This window comes from Aphelocoma coerulescens, unplaced genomic scaffold, assembly GCF_041296385.1.
Source record: "Aphelocoma coerulescens isolate FSJ_1873_10779 unplaced genomic scaffold, UR_Acoe_1.0 HiC_scaffold_271, whole genome shotgun sequence".
NCBI lineage: Eukaryota > Metazoa > Chordata > Aves > Passeriformes > Corvidae > Aphelocoma > Aphelocoma coerulescens.
In genome coordinates this window covers 80,907-108,767 of record NW_027183615.1, presented here as the reverse complement: position 1 = coordinate 108,767, position 27,861 = coordinate 80,907, and the positions used below count along the sequence as shown (strand labels likewise).

General features: G+C 51.1%; 1 protein-coding gene across 1 annotated transcript in view; it reads right to left on the bottom strand.

Annotated features, from left to right (window-relative positions):
* Positions 1 to 17,287: 17,287 nt before the first annotated feature.
* Positions 17,288 to 27,861, bottom strand: part of VPS52 (VPS52 subunit of GARP complex) — a 57,796-nt gene continuing 47,222 nt past the window's right edge. The window contains exons 16-19 of the mRNA XM_068999193.1: positions 26,728 to 26,793; positions 23,809 to 23,920; positions 19,729 to 19,847; positions 17,288 to 17,485 (exon numbers count right to left, since the gene is read on the bottom strand). Coding sequence (XP_068855294.1) covers positions 17,339 to 17,485; positions 19,729 to 19,847; positions 23,809 to 23,920; positions 26,728 to 26,793 — 444 coding nt within the window. The 3' untranslated portion in view covers positions 17,288 to 17,338. The remainder of the gene's footprint in view (positions 17,486 to 19,728; positions 19,848 to 23,808; positions 23,921 to 26,727; positions 26,794 to 27,861) is intronic.

Sequence of the window (27,861 nt, the reverse complement as noted above, 5' to 3'; positions counted from 1 at the left end):
GCGAGAATGGCACCAAATTGGGAGGAAATGGCCCCAAAACGAGGTGGAAATATCCTCAAGTGACCCCAAATCCATGAAAATTCCTGGAATTCCTGCTCAGGGTGCAGGCTATGAACAGGTGCAGCCGGAATTCACGGAATTCCCGCGGTTTTCCCGGGATTTTGGGGCGGTTCGGGCGGGATTGGGGTGAAAATGGCAACAAATCGGGAGGAAATGGCCCCAAAACGAGGTGGAAATATCCTCAAGTGACCCCAAATCCATGACCCCAAATCCATGAAAATTCCTGGAATTCCTGTTCAGGGTGGAGGCTGTGCACAGGTGCAGCCGGAATTCACGGAATTCCCGCGGTTTTCCGGGATTTTGGGACGGTTTTGGTGGAATCGGGGTGAAAACGGCACCAAATCGGGAGGAAATGGCCCCAAATTGGAAGAAAATGGCCCAGAAATGGCCCCAAATCCATGAAAATTCCTGGAATTCCTGCTCAGGGTGGAGGCTGTGCACAGGTGCGGCCGGAATTCCCGGAATTCCCGCGGTTTTCTGGGATTTTGGGGCGGTTTTGGTGGAATTGGGGTGAAAACGGCGCCAAATTGGGAGGAAATGGCCCCAAATTGGGAGAAAATGGCCCAGAAATGGCCCCAAATCCATGAAAATTCCTGGAATTCCTGCTCAGGGTGGAGGCTGTGCACAGGTGCGGCCGGAATTCCCGGAATTCCCGCGGTTTTCCGGGATTTTGGGGCGGTTTGGGCAGAATCGGGGTGAAAATGGCGCCAAATTGGGGGGAAATGGCTCCAAAAACCAGGGGGAAATGGCCCAGAAATGGCCCCAAATCCATGAAAATTCCTGGAATTCCTGTTCAGGGTGCAGGCTGTGCACAGGTGCGGCCGGAATTCCCGGAATTCCCGCGGTTTTCCGGGATTTTGGGGCGGTTCGGGTGGGATTGGGGTGAAAATGGCGCCAAATTGGGAGGAAATGGCCCCAAATCGGGAGAAAACGGCCCAGAAATGGCCCCAAGTGACCCCAAATCCATGAAAATTCCTGGAATTCCTGCTCAGGGTGGAGGCTGTGCACAGGTGTGGCCGGAATTCCCGGAATTCCCGCGGTTTTCTGGGATTTTGGGGCGGTTTTGGTGGAATCGGTGTGAAAACGGCGCCAAATTGGGAGGAATGGCTCCAAATCGGAGGGAAATGGCCCCAAAACGAGGTGGAAATATCCTCAAGTGACCCCAAATCCATGAAAATTCCTGCTCAGGGTGCAGGCTATGAACAGATCCAGCTGGAATTCCCGGAATTCCCGCGGTTTTCCGGGATTTTGGGGCGGTTTGGGCGGGATCGGGGCGAAAATGGCGCCAAATTGGGGGGAAATGGCTCCAAAAACCGAGGGGGAAATGGCCCAGAAATGGCCCAGAAATGGCCCCAAATCCATGAAAATTCGTGGAATTCCTGTTCAGGGTGCAGGCTGTGCACAGGTGCGGCCGGAATTCCCGGAATTCCCGCGGTTTCCCGGGATTTCGCGGCGGTTCGGGCGGGATCGGGGCGAGAATGGCGCCAAATTGGGAGGAAATGGCCTCAAAACGAGGTGGAAATATCCTCAAGTGACCCCAAATCCATGAAAATTCCTGGAATTCCTGTTCAGGGTGCAGGCTGTGCACAGATCCAGCCGGAATTCCCGGAATTCCCGCGGTTTTCTGGGATTTTGGGGCGGTTTTGGTGGAATCGGGGTGAAAACGGCGCCAAATTGGGAGGAATGGCTCCAAATCGGGGGAAAATGGCCCCAAAACGAGGTGGAAATATCCTCAAGTGACCCCAAATCCATGAAAATTCCTGGAATTCCTGTTCAGGGTGCAGGCTATGAACAGATCCAGCCGGAATTCCCGGAATTCCCGCGGTTTTCCGGGATTTTGGGGCGGTTCGGGCGGGATCGGGGCGAGAATGGCGCCAAATCGGGAGGAAACGGCCCAGAAATGGCCCCAAGCGACCCCAAATCCATGAAAATTCCTGGAATTCCTGCTCAGGGTGGAGGCTGTGCACAGGTGTGGCCGGAATTCCCGGAATTCCCGCGGTTTTCTGGGATTTTGGGGCGGTTTTGGTGGAATCGGGGTGAAAACGGCGCCAAATTGGGAGGAAATGGCCCCAAATCGGGAGGAAACGGCCCAGAAATGGCCCCAAGTAACCCCAAATCCATGAAAATTCCTGGAATTCCTGTTCAGGGTGCAGGCTGTGCACAGGTGCAGCCAGAATTCCCGGAATTCCCATGGTTTTCCGGGATTTTGGGGCGGTTTGGGCAGAATCGGGGCGAAAATGGCACCAAATTGGGGGGAAATGGCTCCAAAAACCAGGGGGAAATGGCCCAGAAATGGCCCCAAATCCATGAAAATTCCTGGAATTCCTGCTCAGGGTGCAGGCTGTGCACAGGTGCGGCCGGAATTCCCGGAATTCCCTCGATTTTCTGGGATTTTGGGGCGGTTTGGGCGGGATTGGGGCAAAAATGGCGCCAAATCGGGGGAAATGGCTCCAAATTTTTCCCTAAATCCCCATTTTCCCCATTTTCTCTTTATTTCTCCCCATTTCCCCCCATTTTTCCCCTAACCTTCCATTTCCCCCATTTTTCCCCATTTCCCCCCATTTTTCCCCATTTTCCCCCCATTTTCCCCCCTTTTTCCCCCCATTTCCCCCCATTTTCCCCCATTTTTTCCCCATTCCCCCCATTTTTTCCCCCCTTCCCCCCATTTCTCCCCCATTTCCCCTCATTTCCCCCCTTTTCCCCCCCATTTCCCCCCATTTTTCCCCATTTTCCCCCCATTTCCCCCCATGTTTCCCCATTTCCCCCCATTTCACCCCTTTTTCCCCCTTGTTCCCCCCATTTCCCCCATTTTCTCCCCATTTCCCCCCATTTGTTCCCCATTTTCCCCCCTTTTTCCCCCCATTCCCCCCCATTTCCCCCCCATTTTTTCCCCATTCCCCCCATTTTTTCCCCCCTTCCCCCCATTTCTCCCCCATTTCCCCCCATTTCCCCCCCATTTCCCCCCATTTTTCCCTATTTCCCCCCCTTTTTCCCCATTTCTCCCCATTTTCCCCCTTTTTCCCCATTTTTTCCCCATTTCTCCCCCATTTCCCCTCATTTCCCCCCCATTTTCCCCCCTTTTTCCCCATTTCCCCCCATTTCTCCCCCATTTTCCCCCCTTTTTCCCCATTTTTTTCCCCATTTCCCCCCATTTCCCCCCATTTTTCCCCATTTTCCCCCCATTTCCCCCCATTTTTCCCCATTCCCATTTCCCCCCCATTTCCCCCTATTTCCCCCCATTCTTCCCCCATTTCCCCCCTTTTTTTCTCCATTTCTCCCCCATTCCCCCCATTTTTCCCCATTTCCCCCATTTGTCCCCCATTTCTCCCCCCTTTTTCCCCCCATTTCCCCCCATTTCCCCCCCATTTCCCCCCATGTTTCCCCATTTCCCCCCATTTCCCCCCTTTTTCCCCCTTGTTCCCCCCATTTCCCCCCTTTTTTTCCCCATTTCCCCCCATTTCCCGCCATTTCTCCCCATTTCCCCCCCTTTTTCCCCCATTTTTCCCCCCATTTCCCCCCATTTTTTCCCCATTTCCCCCCATTTCCCCCCCTTTTTCCCCCCATTTCTCCCCCATTTCCCCCCCATTTCCCCCCATTTCCCCCCCATTTCCCCCCATTTTTCCCCATTTCCCCCCCATTTCCCCCCATTTCCCCCCCATTTCCCCCCATTTTTCCCCATTTCTCCCCCATTTCTCCCCATTTCCCCCCATTCCCCCCCATTTCCCCCATTTTTTCCCCATTTCCCCCCATTTGTTCCCCATTTTCCCCCACATTTCTCCCCCATTTTTTCCCCCCATTTTTCCCCATTTTCCTCCCATTTCCCACCATTTCCCCCCATTCTTCCCCCTTTTCCCCCCATTTCCCCCCCATTTCCCCATTTTCTCCCCATTTCCCCCCATTTTCTCCCCATTTCCCCCCATTTCCCACCATTTCCCCCCCATTTTTCCCCATTTCCCACCATTTCCCCCCATTTTTCCCCATTCTTCCCCCATTTCCCCCCTTTTTTTCTCCATTTCTCCCCCATTCCCCCCATTTTTCCCCATTTTTTCCCCATTTCCCCCATTTGTCCCCCATTTCCCCCCATTCCCCCCCATTCTCCCCCATTTCCCCCCATTTCCCCCCCATTTCCCCCCATTTTTCCCCCATTCCCCCCCATTTTTTCCCCATTTCCCCCCATTTTTCCCCCATTTCCCCTCCCCCAGGGCCCAGCGCGTCCGCAAGCTCGCAGCCGAGTCGGACCCGGCCGCCTTCAGCGGCGGCGAGGAGGGGCTGGAGCCCCTCGGGAGCCCCCCGGAGCCGCCGCCGCCGCCGGGGCCGGGGCCGGGATCGGCGTCGGGATCGACGCCGGCGCCGCCGGGGCCGAGCCGGAAACGTTCCCGCGCCTCCGACGACTCCGGAGCGGACGCGGAGGCGGAAGCGGCGGCGGAAGGGGCGGGGCCGGGCGGGGGGAGGGGCAGCCCGGAAGCGGAAGCGGAAGCGGGAAGCAGCGAGATCGAGCTGGTCTTCCGGCCGCACCCCCTGCTGGTGGAGAAGGGCGACTACGCCCAGACGCGGTGAGGAAGAGGAGGGGCGGAGGGGCGGCCTTCGTCCCCGCGGCCGCGTCGTCGTCTTCGTCATCCTCGTCTTCCTCATCATCCTCTTCCTCATCATCATCATCATCCTCTTCATCCTCTGCTTCCTCATCGTCCTCTTCATCATCGTCATCATCGTCTTCTTCATCCTCTGCTTCCTCATCATCTTCCTCCTCATCATCATCATCCTCTTCATCCTCTGCTTCCTCATCATCCTCTTCGTTCTCATCATCCTCTTCATCCTCATCTTGCTCATCTTCGTCATCTTCATCATCGTCATCCTCTTCATCCTCATCTTCCTCGTCATCATCATCGTCCTCTTCATCCTCATCTTGCTCATCTTTGTCATCTTCATCATCATCATCCTCTTCATCCTCATCCTCGTCTTCCTCTTCATCCTCTTCATCCTCATCTTGCTCATCTTCGTCATCTTCCTCATCACCATCGTCCTCTTCATCCTCGTCTTCCTCATCATCGTCATCATCCTCTTCATCCTCATCCTCTGCTTCCTCATCATCATCTTCATCATCGTCATCCTCTTCATCCTCATCTTCCTCATCATCATCTTCCTCATCTTCCTCATCATCATCTTCCTCATCTTCCTCATCATCATCCTCTTCATCCTCATCGTTCTTTTCATCCTCATCATCCTCATCATCATCCTCATCATCCTCATCGTCTGCTTCATTATCCTCATCTTTCTCATCCTCATCTTCCTCATCATCTGCATCATCCTCTTCATCCTCATCTTCCTCATCATCCTCTGCTTCCTCCTCTTCCTCCCTGTCGTCCTCTTCCTCTTCATCCTCACCATCCTCATCTTCCTCATCCTCATCATCCTCTTCACTCTCTTCTTCCTCATCATCATCCTCATCATCTTCATCATCCTTGTCTTCCTCATCATCGTCATCCTCATCCTCTTCCTCATCATCCTCATCATTCTCCTCATCCTCATCATCATCCTCATAATCTTCATCATCCTCGTCATCCTCATCCTCTGCTTCATTGTTCTCGTCTTCCTCATCATCCTCATCCTCTTCATTTTCCTCCTCTTCCTCATCCTCATCTTCTTCATCATCTTCATCATCCTCTTCATCCTCATCCTTTGCTTTCTCCTCATCCTCATCATCTTCACCATCCTCTGCTTCCTCATCATCTTCCTCATCCTCATCCTCATCCTCATTATCATCCTCATCATCCTCACCCTCTGCTTCCTCCCCCGGCTTCCTCTTCATCCTCATCATCCTCTGCTTCCTCCTCTTCCTCTCTGTCGTCCTCTTCATCTTCATCATCCTCGTCATCCTCATCTTCCTCATCCTCTGCTTCTTCCTCTGCTTCCTCCTCTTCCTCCCGTCGTCCTCTTCATCCTCCTCATCTTCTTCTTCCTCCTCTTCCTCCTCATCCTCATCCTCCTCATCCTCTGCTTCCTCCTCTCCTTCTTCTTCTTCCTCCCCCGGCTTCCTCTTCCTCTTCCTCTTCCTCATCATCCTCTGCTTCCTCCTCTGCTTCTTCCTCTGCTTCCTCCTCTTCCTCCCTGTCATCCTCTTCCTGTTCATCCTCTTCATCCTCTTCATCCTCATCCTCATCATCTTCATCCTCATCATCCTCTGCTTCTTCCTTTTCCCAATTTCCCGCCCCTTTTCCCACCTTTTCCCCCTGGATTTTTCCCATTTTCCCACATCTCAATCCCAATTTCCTGCCCATTTTTCCCGATTTTTCTCCGCCATGTTTCTCCCATTTTCCCACATCTCCATCCCAATTTCCCGCCCATTTTTCCCCCCATTTTCTCACATCTCATTCCTGATTTCCCGCCCATTTTCCTGCTTTTCCTCCTCCTCAATTTCCCCCATTTTCCCACATCTCCATCCCAATTTCCCTCCCATTTCCCCTCCTTCCCCCCTGGATTTTCCCCCCCATATTCCCACATCTCCATCCCGATTTCCCCCCAATTTTCCCACATCTCAATCCCAATTCCCCCCCCATTTCCCCCCCCCATTTTCCCACATCTCAATCCCGATTTCCCGCCCTTTTTCCCACAACTCAATCCCAATTTCCCCCCCATTTTCCCACATCTCCATCCCCATTTCCCTCCCATTTCCCTCCCTTTCCCCTCTGGATTTCCCGCCCATTTTCCCACATCTCAATCCCAATTTCCCCCCCATTTCCCGCCCATTTTCCCCCGTCTCAATCCCAATTTCCCACCCGTTTTCCCGCCTTTTCCCCCTGGATTTCCCCCATTTTCCCACATCTCAATCCCAATTTCCCACCAATTTTCCCGCTTTTCCCCCCTGGATTTCCCCCCCCATTTTCCCACATCTCCATCCCAATTTCCTGCCCATTTTTCCCGATTTTTCTCCGCCATGTTTCTCCCATTTTCCCACATCTCAATCCCAATTTCCCCCCCTTTTCCCACATTTCCACCCTGGATTTTCCTCCCATTTTCCCTCATCTCAATCCCAATTTCCCGCCCATTTTCCCCTTCTTCCCCCCTGGATTTCCCGCCATTTTCCCACATCTCAATCCCGATTTCCCGCCCATTTTTCCCCCCATTTTCTCACATCTCCATCCCGATTTCCCTCCCATTTCCCCTCCTTCCCCCCTCAATTCCCCCCCATTTTCCCACATCTCAATCCCGATTTCCCGCCCATTTTCCCGCCTTTCCCCCCCGGATTTCCCGCCATTTTCCCACATCTCCATCCCAATTTCCCCCCCCCCATTTTCCCACATCTCCATCCCCATTTCCCTCCCATTTCCCCACCTTTCCCCTCTGGATTTCCCCCCATTTTCCCACATTTCAATCCCAATTTCCCAGCCATTTTTCCGGAGTTTTCCCCACCATGTTTCTCCCATTTTCCCACATCTCAATCCCGATTTCCCGCCCATTTTCCCCCCATTTTCTCACATCTCAATCCTGATTTCCCTCCCATTTCCCCTCCTTCCCCCCTCTATTCCCCCCCATTTTCCCACATCTCCATCCCCATTTCCCGCCATTTTCCCACATCTCCATCCCGATTTCCCCCCCATTTCCCCCCCATTTTCCCACATCTCCATCCCCATTTCCCTCCCATTTCCCCACCTTTCCCCTCTGGATTTCCCCCCATTTTCCCACATTTCAATCCCAATTTCCCAGCCATTTTTCCGGAGTTTTCCCCGCCATGTTTCTCCCATTTTCCCACATCTCAATCCCAATTTCCCCCCCCATTTTCCCACCTTTCCCCCCTGGATTTTCCCGCCATTTTCCCACATCTCAATCCCAATTTCCCCCCCTTTTCCCACCGTTGCACCCTGGATTTTCCTCCCATTTTCCCACATAACAATCCCAATTTCCCTCCCATTTCCCCTCCTTCTCCCCCATTTTCCCCCCCATTTTCCCACATCTCCATCCCAATTTCCCCCCATTTTCCCACATCTCAATCCCATTTTCCTGCCCCTTTTCCCGCCTTTTCCCCCTGGATTTTTCCCTGTTTTCCCACATCTCAATCCCGATTTCCCCCCCCATTTCCCCCCCATTTTCCCACATCTCCATCCCCATTTCCCGCCCTTTTTCCCCCTTCCCTTCCCTTCCCTTCCCTTCCCTTCCCTTCCCTTCCCTTCCCTTCCCCTTCCCCTTCCCCTTCCCCTTCCCCTTCCCCTTCCCCTTCCCCTTCCCCGTCCCCGTTCTCCCAGTGACGGCCGCCTCTCTCTCTCCCCCTCCCCCTCCCCCTCTCCCCCTCCCTCCCCTCCCCCGCGGGGGGGCTCAGGTTTGTGAAGACGACGTCCAACGCCACGGTCGATCACCTCTCCAAGTACCTGGCGCTGCGCATCGCCCTGGAGGAGGCCCCGCCCCCCGGGCCCGACCCCGCCCCCGCCCTGCGCGACGTCAGCGAGAAGCAGTACACCATCTACACCACCACTTCCGGCGGCGCCTTCACGGTAACTTCCGGGAGCCACCCGGAAATGACCCGGAAGTGACGCGGGAGTGGGGGATAAAGCGGCTGGGAGGGGTGTGGGAAGCGACTGCGCCGCCTCTGCCGGCGGCGCCTTTACGGGAACTTCCGGGAGACACCCGGAAATGACCCGGAAGTGACCCGGAAGTAACCCAGTAGTGGGGTTAAAGCGGCTGGGAGGGGTGTGGGAAGCATCTACGCCGCCACTTCCGGTTGCGCCTTCACGGGAACTTCTTTGAGGGACCCAAAAGTGACCCGGAAATGACCCGGAAGTGACGCGGGAGTGGGGATAAAACGGCTGGGAGGGGTGTGGGAAGCATCTACGCCGCCACTTCCGGCGGCGCCTTCACAGTAACTTCTTTGAGGGATTCGGAAGTGACCCGGAAATGACCCGGAAGTAACCCAGTAGTGGGGTTAAAGCGGCTGGGAGGGGTGTGGGAAGCATCTACGCCGCCACTTCCGGCGGCGCCTTCACGGGAACTTCTATGAGGGACCCAAAAGTGACCCGGAAATGACCCGGAAGTGACGCGGGAGTGGGGATAAAACGGCTGGGAGGGGTGTGGGAAGCATCTACGCCGCCACTTCCGGCGGCGCCTTTACAGTAACTTCTTTGAGGGATTCGGAAGTGACCCGGAAATGACCCGGAAGTGACGCGGGAATGGGGATAAAACGGCTGGGAGGGGTGTGGGAAGCGTCTACACCACCACTTCCGGCGGCGTTTTCACGGGAATTTCCGGGATGGACCCGGAAATAACATGAAAATAACCCGGAAGTGACGCGGAAGTGGGGACAAAACGGCTGGGGGGGTGTGTGGGAAGTATCTACACCGCTACTTCCGGCGGCGCCTTCACGGGAACTTCCGGCAGGGAGCCGGAAGTGACCCGGAAATGGAGCCCAAATGGCAGGGGGTTCAGGGGGGCATTTCCGGGTGGAGTTTTGGGGGGAAATCGGGGAATTTTGGGGGGGCCTGGATGGGGTTTTTGAGGGGTTTTTGGGGTGATTTTTTGGGGTTTTTTGGGGTGATTTTTTGGGTTTTTCTGCGGGGTTTTGGGGTTATTTTGGGTTATTTTTGGGGGGTTTCCAGGTGATTTTTTGGGGGTTTTCAGGTGGGTTTTTGGGGTTTCCAGGTGGGTTTTTTGGGAGGTTTCTGGGTTATTTTTTTGGGGTTATTTTTGGGGTTTCTGGGTTCTTTTTTGGGGATTTTTTGGGGGTTTCTGGGGATTTTTTTGGAGTTTCCAGGTGGGTTCTTTGGGGTTTTTTTGGGGTTTTCTGTGTGATATTTTTTTGGGTTTCCAGATGATTTTTTTGGGTGTTTCTGGGTGATTTTTTTGGCATTTCTGGGTGATTTTTTTGGGTTTCTGGGTGATTTTTTTGGGCATTTCTGGGGTGGTTTTTTTGGGTGTTTCTGGGTGATTTTTTGGGGTATTTCCGGGTGGGTTTTTTGGGTTTTTTTTGGGGGGGCTTCCGGGTGATTTTTTTGGGGTTCCAGGGTGATTTTTTTTGGTGTTTCTGAGTGATTTTTTCGGCATTTCCGGGTGACTTTGTTTTGGGTTTTTTTGGTGTTGATGGGTGATTTTTTTTGGATTTTCTGGGTGAGTTTTTTTTGGTTTCCAGGTGATTTTTTGGGCATTTCCAGGTGGGTTTTTTTTGGAATTTCCGGGTGATTTTTTTGGGGCATTTCCGGGTGGTTTTTTTGGGGTTTCCGGGTGATTTTTTTGGGATTTTCTGGGTGAGTTTTTTTTGGTTTCCAGGTGATTTTTTGGGCATTTCCAGGTGGTTTTTTTTTTGGAATTTCCGGGTGATTTTTTTGGGGCATTTCCGAGTAGTTTTTTTGGGTTTTTTTGGGGGTTTTTTTGGGGGGTTTCCAGGGTTGTGACCCCGATTTCTTCCCCCTCCGCAGCCCCTGAACGGGTCCCTGACGCTGGAATTGGTGAACGAGAAGTTCTGGAAGCTCAGCAAACCCCTGGAGCTCTACTACGCCCCCACCAAGGAGCAGAAATAGGGGGGAACCCCCCCAAAATCCACCCCGGGGACCCCGAAATTCACTTGGGGACCCCAAAATCCAGCCTGGGGTCCCCAAAATTCGCTTGGCGACCCCAAAATTCACTTGGGGATGCCAAAATCCAGCCCGGGGTCCCTGAAATTCACTTGGGGACCCCAAAATTCACTTGGAGTCCTCAAAATTCATTTGGGGACCCCAAAATCCACCCTGGGGACCCCGAAATTCACTTGGGGACCCTAAAATCCACCCTGGGGACCCCGGAATTCACTTGGGGACCCCAAAATCCACCCAGGGACCCCAAAATCCAACCCAGGGACCCCAAAATTCATTTGGGGACCCTAAAATCCACCCTGGGGACACCGGAATTCACTTGGGGACCCCAAAATCCAACCCAAGGACCCCAAAATTCACTTGGGGACCCCAAAATCCACCCCGGGGTCCCTGAAATTCACTTGGGGACCCCAATATTCACTTGGAGTCCTCAAAATTCATTTGGGGACCCCAAAATCCACCCCGGGGACCCCGAAATTCACTTGGGGACCCCAAAATCCACCCAGGGACCCCAAAATTCACTTGGGGACCCCAAAATCCACCCAGGGACCCCAAAATCCAACCCAGGGACCCCAAAATTCATTTGGGGACCCTAAAATCCACCCTGGGGACACCGGAATTCACTTGGGGACCCCAAAATCCAACCCAAGGACCCCAAAATTCACTTGGGGACCCCAAAATCCACCCCGGGGTCCCTGAAATTCACTTGGGGACCCCAATATTCACTTGGAGTCCTCAAAATTCATTTGGGGACCCCAAAATCCACCCCGGGGACCCCGAAATTCACTTGGGGACCCCAAAATCCACCCAGGGACCCCAAAATTCACTTGGGGACCCCAAAATCCACCCAGGGACCCCAAAATTCACTTGGGGACCCCAAAATCCAGCCCGGGGTCCCTGAAATTCTCTTGGAGTTCTCAAAATTCATTTGGGGACCCCGAAATTCACTTGGGGAACCCCAAAATCCACCCTGGGGACCCCAAAATCCACCCCAGGGACCCCAAAATTCAGCCCGGGGACCCCAAAATCCACCCCAGGGGACCCCAAAATTCACTCCGGGGTCCCTGAAATTCACTTGGGGACCCCAAAATCCACCCAGAGGACCCCAAAATTCACTTGGGGACCCTAAAATTCATTTGGGGACCCCAAAATCCACCCTGGGGACCCCAGAATTCACTTGGGGACCCCAAAATCCACCCAGGGACCCCAAAATTCACTTGGGGACCCCAAAATCCAACCCAGGGACCCCAAAATCCACTTGGGGATGCCAAAATCCAGCCCGGGGTCCCTGAAATTCACTTGGGGACCCCAAAATTCACTTGGAGTCCTCAAAATTCATTTGGGGACCCCAAAATCCGCCCTGGGGACCCCAAAATCCACCCCGGGGACCCCAAAATTCAGCCCGGGGACCCCAAAATTCACTTGGGGATCCCAAAATCCACCCTGGGGACCCCGAAATTCACTTGGGGACCCCAAAATCCACCCAGAGGACCCCAAAATTCACTTGGGGACCCTAAAATTCACTTGGGGACCCCAAAATCCGCCCTGGGGACCCCAGAATTCACTTGGGGACCCCAAAATCCACCCAGGGAGCCCGAAATTCACTTGGGGACCCCAAAATTCCACCCCAGAACCCCAAAATTCACTTGGGGACCCCAAAATCCACCCCAGGGACCCCGAAATTCCCTTGGGGCCCCCAAAATTCCACCCAGAAATCCCCAAAAATCCCCCAAATCCATTGAGGAACCCCAAAATCCAACAGGTGAACCCCCAAAATCCAGGAGAATCCCAAAATCCCACTTTGGGGATCCCCAAAAATCCAGGAAAACCCCAAAATTCCACCTTGGGGACCCCAAAATTCCACCCAGAGCTCCCCCAAAAATCCCCCAAATCCATTGGGGAACCCCAAAATCCAACAGGGGAACCCCCAAAATCCAGGAGAATCCCAAAATCCCACTTTGGGGATCCCCAAAAATCCAGGAAAACCCCAAAATTCCACCTTGGGGACCCCAAAATTCCACCCAGAGCTCCCCCAAAAATCCCCCAAATCCATTGGGGAACCCCAAAATCCAACAGGGGAACCCCCAAAATCCGGGAGAATCCCAAAATCCCACTTTGAGGATCCCCAAAAATCCGGAAAACCCCCAAAATTCCACCTTGGGGACCCCAAAATTCCACCCAGAGATCCCCCAAAATCCCCCAAATCCATTGGGGAGCCCCAAAATCCAACGGGGGAACCCCCAAAATCCAGGAGAATCCCAAAATCCCACTTTGGGGATCCCCAAAAATCCGGGAAAACCCCAAAATTCCACCCAGAGATCCCCAAAATTCCACCCAGAGATCCCCAAAATTCCACCCAGAGATCCCCAAAAATCCCCCAAATCCATTGGGGAGCCCCAAAATCCAACAGGGGAACCCCAAAAATCCAGGAGAATCCCAAAATCCCACTTTGGGGATCCCCAAAAAACCAGGAAAACCCCAAAATTCCACCTTGGGGACCCCAAAATTCCACTCAGAGATCCCCAAAAATCCCCCAAATCCATTGGGGAACCCCAAAATCCAACGGGGGAACCCCAAAAATCCAGGAGAATCCCAAAATCCCACTTTGGGGATCCCCAAAAATCTGGGAAAACCCCAAAATTCCACCCAGAAATCCCCCAAAAATCCCCCAAATCCATTGGGGAACCCCCAAATTTCCCCCCCCAGGGGTCCCCAAAACCCCTCAGGGCCCCTCCCAATCCCGGGGCGGGGGGGGGGCCCTGAGATTTGGGGGGATTGGGGTGGGAATTTCCGGGAATTTTCGGGAATTTTGGGGTCCCCTGGAGCCGGGAGGGGGCGGGGGACCCCAAATGTCCCCCAGAGAGCCCAAAATTGCCCCAAATGACCCCAAAATCCCCCCAAATCCCCTCCCCTCCCCCCCCCCCCGCTGTCACCAGCAGCAATAAAGCGACGCTCGGAGCCTCCGGGTTTTATTCCCGCCTGGAATTTTGGGGGGAAAAGCGGGAATTTGGGGGATTTGGGGGAGGAAAAGGGAATTTGGGGGGGGGGGTCAGGGATTTTGGGGAGGAAAAGGGGGATTTGAGGAGTCGGGGGGGGGGGTTTGGGGTAGCTCCGAAGCTGCTGCGTGCCTCAATGGCTGGGAAAAAAGGGAATTTTGGGGAAAAAACCGGGAATTTTGGAGCAAAAATCCCGGGAATTTCAGGGCTAAAAATGAAGATTTTTGGGGCAAAAAACCGGGAATTTTGGAGCGAAAAAAGAGGGAATTTTGGGGGAAAAACCCGTGGGAATTTCAGGGCAAAAACCCGGGAATTTTGGGGGAAAAACCTGGGAATTTCAGGGCAAAAAAGAGGGAATTTCAGGGCAGAAAAATGGGAATTTGGGGGAAAAAGGGGAATTTTGGGGGGAAAAAATGGGAATTTCGGAGCAAAAATCCCAGGAATTTCAGGGCTAAAAATGAAGAATTTTGGGGCAAAACCCCGGGAATTTTGGAGCAAAAAAAGAGGGAATTTTGGGGGAAAACCCCTGGGAATTTCAGGGCAAAAACCCGGGAATTTTGGGGGAAAAACCTGGGAATTTCAGGGCAAAAAAGAGGGAATTTCAGGGCAGAAAAATGGGAATTTGGGGGAAAAAGGGGAATTTTGGGGGGAAAAAATGGGAATTTCGGAGCAAAAATCCCAGGAATTTCAGGGCTAAAAATGAAGAATTTTGGGGCAAAACCCCGGGAATTTTGGAGCAAAAAAAGAGGGAATTTTGGGGGAAAATGGGAATTTGGGGGAAAAAAATGGGAATTTTGGAGCAAAAATCCCAGGAATTTCAGGGCTAAAAATGAAGAATTTTGGGGCAAAAGAATGGGAGTTTTGGGAAAAAACCCTGGGAATTTCAGGGCAAAAAATCTGGAATTTTGGGGGAAAAATAGGGAATTTTGGGGCAAAAAACCGGGAATTTTGGGGGGGAAAAAAAGGGAATTCGGGGGGGGGGGGGGGGGAATGGGAATTTTGGGGGGGGGGAAATGGGAATTTCGGAGCAAAAATCCCGGGAATTTCAGGGCTAAAAATGAAGAGTTTTGGGGCAAAAAAGAATGGGAGTTTTGGGGAAAAAACCTGGGAATTTCAGGAGAAAACCCCTGGAATTTTGGGGGGAAAAAGAGGGAATTTTGGGGCAAAAAACCGGGAATTTTGGGGCAAAAAACCTGGGAATTTCAGGGCAAAAAACCTGGAATTTTGGGGGGGAAAAAAGGGAATTCTGGGGGGGGGGAAATGGGAATTTTGGGGGGAAAAAATGGCAATTTTGGAGCAAAAATCCCAGGAATTTCAGAGCTAAAAATGACGAATTTTGGGGCAAAACTCCTGGGAATTTAGAGGCAAAAAACTGGGAATTTTGGGAGAAAAACCTGGGAATTTCAGGGCAAAACCCCGGGAATTTTTGGGGGAAAAAAATGGGAATTTGGGGGGAAAGAATGGGAATTTTGGAGCAAAAATCCCGGGAATTTCAGGGCTAAAAATGAAGAATTTGGGGGCAAAAAACCGGGAATTTTGGAGCAAAAAAAGAGGGAATTTTGGGGGAAAATGGGAATTTGGGGGAAAAAATGGGAATTTCGGAGCAAAAATCCCAGGAATTTCAGGGCTAAAAATGAAGAATTTTGGGGCAAAAGAATGGGAGTTTTGGGAAAAAACCCTGGGAATTTCAGGGCAAAAAATCTGGAATTTTGGGGGAAAAATAGGGAATTTTGGGGCAAAAAAACGGGAATTTTTGGGGGGGAAAAAGGGAATTCGGGGGGGGGGGGGGGAAATGGGAATTTTGGGGGGGAAAAGTGGGAATTTTGGGGGGGGGAAATGGGAATTTTGGAGCAAAAATCCCGGGAATTTCAGGGCTAAAAATGAAGAGTTTTGGGGCAAAAAAGAATGGGAGTTTTGGGGAAAAAACCTGGGAATTTCAGGAGAAAACCCCTGGAATTTTGGGGGGAAAAAGAGGGAATTTTGGGGCAAAAAACCGGGAATTTTGGGGCAAAAAACCTGGGAATTTCAGGGCAAAAAACCTGGAATTTTGGGGGGGAAAAAAAGGGAATTCTGGGGGGGGGGAAAATGGGAATTTTGGGGGGAAAAAATGGGAATTTTGGAGCAAAAATCCCAGGAATTTCAGAGCTAAAAATGAAGAATTTTGGGGCAAAACTCCTGGGAATTTAGAGGCAAAAAACTGGGAATTTTGGGAGAAAAACCTGGGAATTTCAGGGCAAAACCCCGGGAATTTTTGGGGGAAAAAAATGGGAATTTGGGGGGAAAGAATGGGAATTTTGGAGCAAAAATCCCGGGAATTTCAGGGCTAAAAATGAAGAATTTGGGGGCAAAAAACCGGGAATTTTGGAGCGAAAAAAGAGGGAATTTTGGGGGAAAACCCCTGGGAATTTCAGGGCAAAAACCCGGGAATTTTGGGGGAAAAACCTGGGAATTTGAGGGCAAAAACCCTGGAATTTTGGAGGAAAAAATAGGGAATTTTGGGGCAAAAAACCGGGAATTTTGGGGGGAGTGAGAAACAGAATTTCGGAGCTAAAAAATGAGGAATTTTGGAGAAAAAAACCGGGAGTTTTGGGGCAAAAAAATGGGAATTTTGGCGGGGGGGGGGGGAAGAGAATTTCGGTGCTAAAAAATGAGGATTTTTCGGGGCAAAAAAATGGGAATTTTGGGGGAAAAAACCTGGGAATTTCAGGGCAAAATCCCAGGAATTTTGGGGAAAAAAATCAGGAAATTCAGAGCAAGACCCTGCAAATTTTGCTGCCAAAAACAGGGAATTTAGAGGCCAAAAAAATGGGAATTTCGAGGGAAAAAAGCAGGGATTTTGGGGGCAAAAAAATGGGAATTTTGGGGCAAAACCTGGGAATTTCAGGGCAGATTCCTGGGATTTGGGGGCAGATTCCCGGGATTTTTGGGGGCAGATTCCCAGGATTTTTTGGGGCAGATTCCCGGGATTTTTGGGGCAGATTCCCGGGATTTTTGGGGGCAGATTCCCGGGATTTTTTGGGGCAGATTCCCGGGATTTTTTGAGGGCAGATTCCCGGGATTTTTTGGGACAGATTCCCGGGATTTTTTGGGGGCAGATTCCTGGGATTTTTTGACGGCAGATTCCCGGGATTTTTGGGGCAGATTCCCGGGATTTTTTGGGGGCAGATTCCCAGGATTTGAGGGGGGCGGATTCCCGGGATTTCTTGGGGCAGATTCCCGGGATTTTTTGGGGCAGATTCCCGGGATTTTTGGGACGGATTCCTGGGATTTTTTGGGGCAGATTCCCGGGATTTTTGGGGGCAGATTCCGGGGATTTTTGGGGCAGATTCCCGGGATTTTTTGCCGGTAGATTCCCGGGATTTTTGGGGCAGATTCCCAGGATTTGAGGGGCAGATTCCCGGGATTTTTGGGGGCAGATTCCGGGGATTTTGGGGCAGATTCCCGGGATTTTTTGGGGCAGATTCCCGGGATTTTTTGGGGCAGATTCCTGGGATTTTTTGGGGCAGATTCCGGGGATTTTTGGGGCAGATTCCCGGGATTTTTGGGGGCAGATTCCCGGGATTCGAGGGACAGATTCCCGGGATTTTTGGGGCAGATTCCGGGGATTTTTTGGGGGCAGCTTCCCGGGATTTTTGGGGGCAGATTCCCAGGATTTGAGGGGCAGACTCCCGGGATTTTTGGGGGCAGATTCCCGGGATATTTTGGGGCAGATTCCCGGGATTTCGGGGCTCCCTAGAAGTTGGGCTTGTGCTTCTTGAGCTCCACCATGAGGTGGTGGATGTTGATGAGGTCGGCGCGCGCCGGCAGCGCCCGCAGCGGCGGCTGCTCCAGGATCTTCTGGAAGCGGTGGTACACCTGGATCAGCTGCGTCAGCGCCGCCTGCCGGAGCGGGAGCGCCGGATGAGCCCCCACAGCAACGCCGGATGAGCCCCCGCGGCGACGCCGGCGCCACCCTGATCCCGCTTTTTCCCGCTTTTTCCTGCTTTTCCCCTAACATTTCCTGCTTTTTCCCGCTTTTTTCCCGCTTTTTCCCGCTTTTCCCCCAACTTTTCCTGCTTTTTCCCGTTTTTTCCCCGCTTTTTCCCGCTTTTCCCCCAACTTTTCCTGCTTTTTCCCGTTTTTTCCCCGCTTTTTCCCGCTTTTTCCCCAACTTTTCCTGCTTTTTCCCGCTTTTTTCCCGCTTTTTCCCGCTTTTTCCCCAACTTTTCCTGCCTTTTCCCGCTTTTTTCTGCCTTTTTCTGCTTTTTTCCTGCTTTTTTCTGCCTTTTCCTGCCTTTTCCCGCTTTTCCCCATTTTTTTCTGCTTTTTCCTGCTTTTTTTCTTTTTTTCTGCCTTTTCCTGCTTTTTCCTGCTTTTTCCTGCTTTTTTCCTGCCTTTTCCTGCTTTTTTCTGCTTTTTCCCACTTTTTCCCACTTTTTCCTGCTTTTTTCCCCTGCTTTTTTCCTGCTTTTTTCTGCTTTTTCCCGCTTTTTCCTGCTTTTTTCTTTTTTCCTGCTTTTTCCCGCTTTTTCCTGCTTTTTTCTGCTTTTTTCTGCTTCTTCCTGTTTTTTTCTGCTTTTTCCCTGCTTTTTTCTGCTTTTTCCCCACTTTTTCCTGGGTTTTCCTGCTTTTTTCCCGCTTTTTCCTGTCTTTTTCTGCTTTTTTCCACTTTTTTCCCAGTTTTTCCTGCTTTTTCCTGCTTTTTCCTGCTTTTCCCCCCACTTTTTCCTGCTTTTTTCCCCCGCTTTTTCCTGCTTTTTCCCGCTTTTTCCCCAACTTTTCCTGCTTTTTCCTGCTTTTTGCCCGCTTTTCCTGCTTTTTTCCCCGCTTTTTCCTGCTTTTTTCCCGCCTTTTCCCCACTTTTTCCCTGCTTTTTTTCTGGCTTTCACTGCGTTTTCCCGCTTTTTCCCGCTTTTCCCTGCTTTTTTCCTGCTTTTCCTGCTGCTTTCCTGCTTTCTTCCTGCTTTTTTCCCACTTTTTCCTGATTTTTTCCTGCTTTTGCTGCTTTTCCCCTGCTTTTTTCCCGCTTTTTTTCCCACTTTTTTCCTCCTTTTTCCACTTTTTCCTGCTTTTTTCCTGCTTTTTTCCTGCTTTTCCTGGGTTTTCCCACCTTTTTCCTTTTTTTTCCCGTTTTTCCTGGATTTTTCCCACTTTTTTCCCGATTTCCTGCTTTTTTCCTGCTTTTCTCCCACTTTTCCTGCTTTTTTCCTGCTTTTTTCCCCACTTTTTTCCTGCTATTATTTTATGGGGGAAAACGGGGAAAAACCAGAGAAAAAGTGGGAAGAAACCAGGAAAAAGTGGGAAAAAACCCAGGAAAAACCAGGAAAACCCAGGGGAAAATGGGGAAAAAAGAGGAAAAAAGTGGGAAAAATCAGGGAAAATTGGGGAAAAAGTGGGAAAAAAACAGGAAAAAGTGGGAAAACCCAGGGGAAATGTGAAAAACGGAAGAAAAATGGGGGGAAACCAGGAAAAACCAGGGAAAAAGTGGGAAAAACCCACGAAGAAGTGGGAAAAAATCCAGGAAAATCCAGGAAAATCCAGGGAAAAGTGAGAAAAATGGGAAAAAACAGGGAAAAAAGAGGAAAAATGTGGGAAAAACCAGGAAAACCCAGGGAAAAATGTGAAAAATGGAAGAAAAATGGGGGGAAACCAGGGAAAACCAGGGAAAAAGCGGGAAAAACCCACGAAGAAGTGGGAAAAAATCCTGGAAAAACGAGGAAAAACAGGGAAAAAAGAGGGAAAAAGTGGGAAAAACTGGGAAAAAACCAGGAAAACCCAGGGAAAAAAAGGGAAAAATGGGAAAAACCAGGGAAAACAAGGAAAAAAGAAGGAAAAAGTGGGAAAAAACCTGGGAAAACCCAGGAAAACCCAGGGAAAAATGGGAAAAACCAGGGAAAAAAGAGGGAAAAAGTGGGAAAAACCAGGGAAAAACCCAGGAAAAAGTGGGAAAAAACCCAGGAAAAACCAGGAAAACCCAGGGAAAATGTGAAAAATGGAAGAAAAATGGGGGGGGAAACCAGGAAAAAGCGGGAAAAACCCAGGAAAAAGCGACCGAAAAAGAGGAAAAAAGCGACCAAAAAAGAGGAAAAAAGCCCCCAAAAGCGGGAAAATGCCCGGGAAGGGCGGAATTCCCGGATTCCCACCTGGATGATGCCGGTGCCGATGCGGAAGTTGCTGAAGGACCTCATCACGTCCTGGCTCAGCGCCTCCACCGCGCCCTTCCAGCTCGCCGAGAAGCCGCGGATCAGCTGCGTCACCCGCGCTGCCGCCCCGAGAACGCCGTCAGGCAACGCTTTCTCCCAGTTTTCCCAGTTTTTCCCCATTTTTTCCCCACTTTTTCCCATTTTTTCCCGTTTTTTCCTCACTTTTTCCCATTTTTTCCCGTTTTTTCCTCACTTTTTCCCCATTTTTTCCCGTTTTTTTCCACTTTTTTCCTCACTTTTTCCCATTTTTTCCTCATTTTTCCCATTTCCCCCCCCCGTTTCTTCCCATTTTTCCCTACTTTTTCCCATCTTCCCACTTTTTCCCCATTTCCCCCCATTTTCCCCATTTCCCCCCATTTTCCCCATCTTCCCCCCGTTTTTCCCATCTTCTCCCCTTCTTTCCCATTTTCCCCCATTTTTCCCCATTTTCCCCCCCATTTTTTCCCATTTTTCCCCCCCATTTTTCCCATCTTCCCCCTTTTTTTCCCATTTTTCCAATTTTCCCCATTTTCCCCCATTTTTCCCCCATTTTCCCCATTTTTCCCCCTTTTTCCTCATTTTTGCCATTTTTCCCCATTTTTTCCCATTTTTCCCCCCATTTTTCCCCATTTTCCCCCCATTTTTTCCGCTTTTTTCCCCCCCATTTTTCCCATTTTCCCCCCCATTTTCCCCCATTTTTCCCCATTTTCCCCCATTCCCCCCCATTTTCCCCATTTCCCCCCATTTTTCCCCCATTTTTCCCATTTTTCCCCATTTCCCCCACATTTCCCAGCTTTCCAAGCCCCGGATCAGCTGCGTCACCCGCGCTGCCGGAGCTGCCCGCGCCGTCAGGCAACGCTTTCTCCCAGCTTTCCCAGTTTTTCCCATTTTTTCCCACTTTTTTTCCACTTTTTTCTTCATTTTTTCCCAATTTTTCCCATTTTTTCCCTGTGTTTTTCATGGTTTTTTTCCCATTTTTTTCAGGTTTTTCTATCGTTTTTCTCCCATTTTTCCCCATTTCCCCCCATTTTCCCCCCATTTTTCCCATCTTCCCCCCCATTTTCCCACTTTTTCCCCATTTTCCCCCCATTTTATCCCATTTTCCCCCATTTTTCCCCCATTTTCCCCATTTTTCCCCCTTTTTCCTCATTTTTGCCATTTTTCCCCATTTTTCCTCATTTTTCCCATTTTCCCCATTTTCCCCCATTTTTCCCATTTTTTCCCCCTTTTTCCTCATTTTTCCCATTTTCCCCCCATTTTTTCCCATTTTTCCCTGCTTTTTCCCCGTTTTCCCCCCATTTTTCCCCAATTCCCCCCATTTTCCCCCCATTTTTCCCATTTTCCCCCTCAGTTTTCCCATTTTTCCCCATTTTCCGCATTTTCCCCATTTTTCCCCATTTCCCCCCATTTTCCCCCATTTTTCCCATTTTTCCCCATTTCCCCCACATTTCCCAGCTTTCCAAGCCCCGGATCAGCTGCGTCACCCGCGCTGCCGCCCCGCCCGCGCCGTCAGGCAACGCTTTCTCCCAGTTTTCCCAGATTTTCCCTCCCTCATTCCCGCCCTTTCCCCTCCCTCATTCCCGCCATTTCCCCTCCCTCATTCCCGCCATTTCCCCTCTCTCATTCCCGCCATTTCCCCACCCTCACTCCCGCCATTTCCCCTCTCTCATTCCCGCCATTTCCCCTCCCTCATTCCCGCCATTTCCCCTCTCTCATTCCCGCCATTTCCCCTCTCTCATTCCCGCCATTTCCCCTCCCTCATTCCCGCCATTTCCCCTCCCTCATTCCCGCCATTTCCCCACCCTCACTCCCGCCATTTCCCCTCCCTCATTCCCGCCATTTCCCCTCTCTCATTCCCGCCATTTCCCCTCTCTCATTCCCGCCATTTCCCCTCCATCATTCCCTCCATTTCCTCTCCCTCATTCCCGCCATTTCCTCTCATTCCCATCATTTCCCCTCCATCATTCCCGCCATTTTCCCATCATTTCCCCTCCATCATTCCCACCATTTCCTGCCATTTCCCCGCTGTTTGCCTGCTGTTATTCCCGTTGTCATTCCCGCCATTTCCCTGCTGTTTCCCGCCATTTCCCCTCTGTCATTCCCACCATTATTTCCGCCATTTCCCGCCACTTCTGCTCCATCATTCCCGCCATTTCCCCTCTCTCATTCTCGCCCTTTTCCCGCCATTTCCCGCCCTTTTCCCGCCATTTCCCCTCTCTCATCCCCGCCATTTCCCCTCTCTCATTCCCGCCATTTCCCGCCATTTCCCGCCCTTTTCTCGCCATTTCCCGCCATTTCCCCCTCTCATTCCCACCATTTCCCCTCCCTCATTCCCGCCATTTCCCCTCCCTCATTCCCGCCATTTCCCCACCCTCACTCCCGCCATTTCCCCACCCTCACTCCCGCCATTTCCCCTCCCTCATTCCCGCCATTTCCCCTCTCTCATTCCCGCCATTTCCCCTCTCTCATTCCCGCCATTTCCCCTCTCTCATTCCCGCCATTTCCCCTCTCTCATCCCCCCATTTCCCCTCCCTCATTCCCGCCATTTCCCCTCCATCATTCCCTCCATTTCCTCTCCCTCATTCCCGCCATTTCCTCTCATTCCCATCATTTCCCCTCCATCATTCCCGCCATTTTCCCGCCATTTCCTCTCTCTCATTCCCACCATTTCCTGCCCTTTCCCCGCCGTTTTCCTGCTGTTATTCCCATTGTCATTCCCGCCATTTCCCTGCTGTTTCCCGCCATTTCCCCTCCATCATTCCCGCCATTTCCCCTCTCTCATTCCCGCCATTTCCCCTCCATCATTCCCGCCATTTCCCCTCTCTCATTCCCGCCATTTCCCCTCCATCATTCCCGCCATTTCCCCTCTCTCATTCCCGCCATTTCCCCTCCATCATTCCCGCCATTTCCCCTCTCTCATCCCCCCATTTCCCCTCCCTCATTCCCGCCATTTCCCCTCCATCATTCCCGCCATTTCCTCTCCCTCATTCCCGCCATTTCCTCTCATTCCCATCATTTCCCCTCCATCATTCCCGCCATTTTCCCGCCATTTCCTCTCTCTCATTCCCACCATTTCCTGCCCTTTCCCCGCCGTTTTCCTGCTGTTATTCCCGTTGTCATTCCCGCCATTTCCCTGCTGTTTCCCGCCATTTCCCCTCCATCATTCCCGCCATTTCCCCTCTCTCATTCCCGCCATTTCCCCTCCCTCATTCCCGCCATTTCCCCCCCTCATTCCCGCCATTTCCCCTCTCTCATTCCCGCCATTTCCCCTCCATCATTCCCGCCATTTCCCCTCCATCATTCCCGCCATTTCCCCTCCATCATTCCCGCCATTTCCCCTCCATCATTCCCGCCATTTCCCCTCCATCATTCCCGCCATTTCCCCTCCCTCATTCCCGCCATTTCCCCTCTCTCATTCCCGCCATTTCCCCTCCCTCATTCCCGCCATTTCCCCTCTCTCATTCCCGCCATTTCCCCTCCCTCATTCCCGCCATTTCCCCTCTCTCATCCCCCCATTTCCCCTCTCTCATCCCCCCATTTCCCCTCCCTCATTCCCGCCATTTCCCCTCCATCATTCCCGCCATTTCCCCTCTCTCATTCCCGCCATTTCCCCTCCCTCATTCCCGCCATTTCCCTTCTCTCCTTCCCGCCCATTTCCCACCCTTTTCCCGCCATTTCCCCTCTCTCATCCCCGCCATTTCCCCGCCATTTCCCCTCCCTCATTCCCGCCATTTCCCGCCCTTTTCCCGCCATTTCCCCTCCCTCATTCCCGCCATTTCCCGCCCTTTTCCCGCCATTTCCCCTCCCTCATTCCCGCCATTTCCCGCCCTTTTCCCGCCATTTCCCGCCATTTCCCCTCCCTCATTCCCACCCTTTTCCCTCTCTCATTCCCGCCATTTCCCGCCATTTCCCCTCGCCATTTCCCACCCTTTTCTCGCCATTTCCCCGCCATTTCCCCTCCCTCATTCCCACCCTTTTCCCGCCATTTCCCGCCATTTCCCGCCCTTTCCCGCCCATTTCCCGCCCATTTCCCGCCCTTACCCTCGTGCCCGCGCAGCCTCTCGCTCTCGCCGCGCTCCAGCAGCGCCTCGGCCTCGCGCACGAACGCCACCAGGCCCCCGAAGGGCGGCGCCAGCAGCTCCTCCACGAACTCCTGGCAACGCCCAAAATCCCGGGAATTACCCCCAAGATCCCCCCTTGGCGCCATCCCACCGGCTTCCCTCTTTTCCCCCATTTTTCCCTCTTTTTTTCCCGTTTTTGGCCCTTTTTTCCCCCTTTTTTCCCTCTTTTTTTACCTTTTTTCCCCCTTTTTTAACCATTTTTCCCCCATTTTTTTACCTTTTCCCCCCTTTTTTACCCATTTTTTTCCCATTTTTCCCCATTCTTGTCCCTTTTTCCCCCATTTCCCCCTCTTTTTTTACCTTTTTTCCCCTCTTTTCTACACATTTTTCCCCATTTTTCCCATTTTTTCCCCTTTTCCCCATATTTTTCCCTCTTTTCTCCCCTTTTTTTCCCCATTTTTCCCAGTTTTTTACCCATTTTTTCCCCATTTTTGTCCCTTTTCCCCCCATTTTCCCCTCTTTTTTTACCTTTTTTCCCTCTTTTTACCCATTTTTTCCCAGTTTTCCCTTTTTTCCCCCATTTTTCCCCCAGTTTTTTCCCATTTTTTCCCTTTTCCCCCCATTTTTCCCTTTTTCCCCTCTTTTTTTACCTTTTCCCCCCCTTTTTTACCCATTTTTTTCCCATTTTCCCAGTTTTTTCCACCCATTTTTTTACCCATTTTTATCCCTTTTCCCCCCATTTTCCCCTCTTCTTTTACCTTTTTTCCCTTTTTACCCATCTTTTTCCCATTTTTTCCCCACCTTTTTCCCCATTTTTGTCCATTTCCCCCCATTTTTCCCTCTTTTCTCCCTTTTTCCCCATTTTTCCCAGTTTTTTACCCATTTTTTCCCCATTTTTGTCCCTTTTTCCCCCATTTTCCCCTCTTTTTTTACCTTTTTTCCCTCTTTTTTACCCATTTTTTTCCCATTTTTCCCTTTTTCCCCCCCATTTTTTTCCCCATTTTCCCCCCATTTTTTTCCCTTTTCCCCCCATTTTCCCCTTTTTTTTTACCTTTTTCCATCCTTTTTTACCTTTTTCCCCCCTTTTTTCCCCATTTTTTTCCCCATTTTCCCCCCATTTTTTTCCCTTTTCCCCCCATTTTCCCCTTTTTTTTTACCTTTTTCCATCCTTTTTTACCTTTTTCCCCCCTTTTTTACCCATTTTTCCCCCATTTTTTCCCCATTTTTGCCCCTTTCCCCCCCTTTTCCCCCCCGTTTTTTTCCCATTTTCCCACTTTTTTCTCCCACCACAATTTTTCGCTCTTTTTCCCCATTTTTTTCCGTTTTCCCTCTTTTCCCCTTTTCCCCCCTCTTCTTTTCCTGTTTTTTTCCCTTTTTCCCCCCATTTTTCCCTTTTTTAACCTTTTTCCCCCTTTTTTCCCCATTTTTCCCGTTTTTTTCCCCATTTTCCCCTCTTTTTGGGGTGAATTTGGGGCCCTTTTTGGGGTGAATTTGGGGCCGTTTTGGGGTGAATTTGGGGCCTTTTTGGGGTGAATTTGGGGCCCTTTTTGGGGTGAATTTGGGCCGTTTAGGGGTGAATTTGGGCCGTTTTGGGGTGAATTTGGGGCCCTTTTTGGGGTGAATTTGGGGCCGTTTTTGGGGTGAATTTGGGGCCTTTTTTGGGGTGAATTTGGGGCCCTTTTTGGGGTGAATTTGGGCCATTTTTGGGGTGAATTTGGGGCTGTTTTTGGGGTGAATTTGAGGCCTTTTTGGGGTGAATTTGGGGCCATTTTTGGGGTGAATTTGGGGCTGTTTTTGGGGTGAATTTGAGGCCTTTTTGGGGTGAATTTGGGCAGGTTTTGGGGTGAATTTGGGCCCTTTTTGGGGTGAATTTGGGGCCATTTTTGGGGTGAATTGGGGGCCCTTTTTGGGGTGAATTTGGGCCCTTTTTGGGCTGAATTTGGGGTGAATTTGGGGTGAATTTGGGCCCTTTTTGGGGTGAATTTGGGGCCCTTTTTGGGGTGAATTTGGGGCCGTTTTTGGGGTGAATTTGGGGCCTTTTTGGGGTGAATTTGGGCCTCTTTGGGGTGAATTTGGGGCCTTTTTGGGGTGAATTTGGGGCCCTTTTTGGGGTGAATTTGGGGCCGTTTTTGGGGTGAATTTGGGGCCTTTTTGGGGTGAATTTGGGCCTCTTTGGGGTGAATTTGCGGCCATTTTTGGGGTGAATTTGGGGCCCTTTTTGGAGTGAATTTGGGCAGGTTTTGGGGTGAATTTGGGGCCATTTTGGGGTGAATTTGGGCCCTTTTTGGGGTGAATTGGGGGCCCTTTTTGGGTGAATTTGGAGCCCTTTTTGGGGTGAATTGGGGGCCCTTTTTGGGGTGAATTTGGGCCCTTTTGGGGCTGAATTTGAGGTGAATTTGGGGTGAATTTTGGGCCATTTTGGGGTGAATTTGGGGCCCTTTTTGGAGTGAATTTGGGCAGGTTTTGGGGTGAATTTGGGGCCCTTTTTGGGGTGAATTTGGGCCATTTTTGGGGTGAATTTGGGGCCCTTTTTGGGGTGAATTTGGGGCCATTTTGGGGTGAATTTGGGGCCCTTTTGGGGTGAATTGAGGCTGTTTTTGGGGTGAATTTGGGGCCCTTTTTGGGGTGAATTTGGGGCCGTTTTTGGGGTGAATTCGGGGCCCTTTTTGGGGTGAATTTGGGCCCTTTTTGGGCTGAATTTGAGGTGAATTTGGGGTGAATTTGGGGCCCTTTTTGGGGTGAATTTGGGCCCTTTTTGGGGTGAATTGAGGCTGTTTTTGGGGTGAATTTGGGGCCTTTTTGGGGTGAATTTGGGGCCGTTTTTGGGGTGAATTTGTGGCCCTATTTGGGGTGAATTTGGGGTGAATTTGGGGTGAATTTGTGGCTTTTTGGGGCTCACCTGGGTGCGGGCCGACAGCAGCTGCTGGAAGGCCTCGACCTCTTTGCTCTCCTCCACCGCCCGCTCCTGGAATTCCCAAAATTCCCCCATTTTGGGGTCATTCGGGGGGAAAAAGGGGGATTTGGGGGGTGGGGGAAGGGGAATTTGGGGGAAAAATGGAGGAATTTTGGGGAAAAAAGAGGGAATTTGGGCAGATAAAGAGGGAATTTGAAGGTTTTTTAGGTGATTTTTTCACTGTTTCGGGTGATTCCGGCAGGGATTTTTTGGGATTTGGGGGATTTTGGGGAATTTGGGGGGAAAAAGAGGGAATTTGGGCAGAAAAAGGGGGAATTTCTGGGAAAAAGAGGGAATTTGGGGGAATTTGGGGGGAAAAAGGGGCAATTTTAAGGTTTTTTGGGTGATTTTTTTGCTGTTTTGGGGATTCTGGCAGGGATTTTTCGGGATTTGGGGGATTTTGGGGGAATTTTGGGTGAAGAAGAAGGAATTTGGGGATCCCTGGGGGAATTTGGGGGGAAAAAGAGGGAATTTTGGGGGAATTTGGGGGGGGAAAGGGGCAATTTTAAGGTTTTTTGGGTGATTTTTTCGCTGTTTCGGGCGATTCTGGCGGGGATTTTTCGGGATTTGGGAGATTTTGGGGGGATTTTGGGGGAATTTGGGGGGAAAAAGAGGGGAAAAAGAAGGAATTTGGGGGGAAAAAGAGGGAATTTGGGCAGAAAAAGGGGCAATTTTAAGGTTTTTTGGGTGATTTTTTCGCTGTTTCGGGCGATTCTGGCGGGGATTTTTCGGGATTTGGGGGATTTTGGAAGAAAAAGGGGGAATTTGGGGATCTCTGGGGGAATTTGGGGGGAATTTGGGGGGAAAAAGAGGATATTTTGGTGGAAAAAGGGGCAATTTCAAGGTTTTTTGGGTGATTTTTTCGCTGTTTCGGGTGATTCCGGCGGGGATTTTTTAGGATTTGGGGGAATTTGGGGGGAAAAAAGAGGGAATTTGGGGGGAATTTGGGGGGAATTTCTGGGAAAAAGAGGGAATTTTGGGGGAAAAAGAAGGAATTTGGGGATCCATGTGGGAATTTGGGGGGAATTTAGGAGAATTTGGGCAGAAAAAGAGGGAATTTGGGGGGAAAAGGAGGGAATT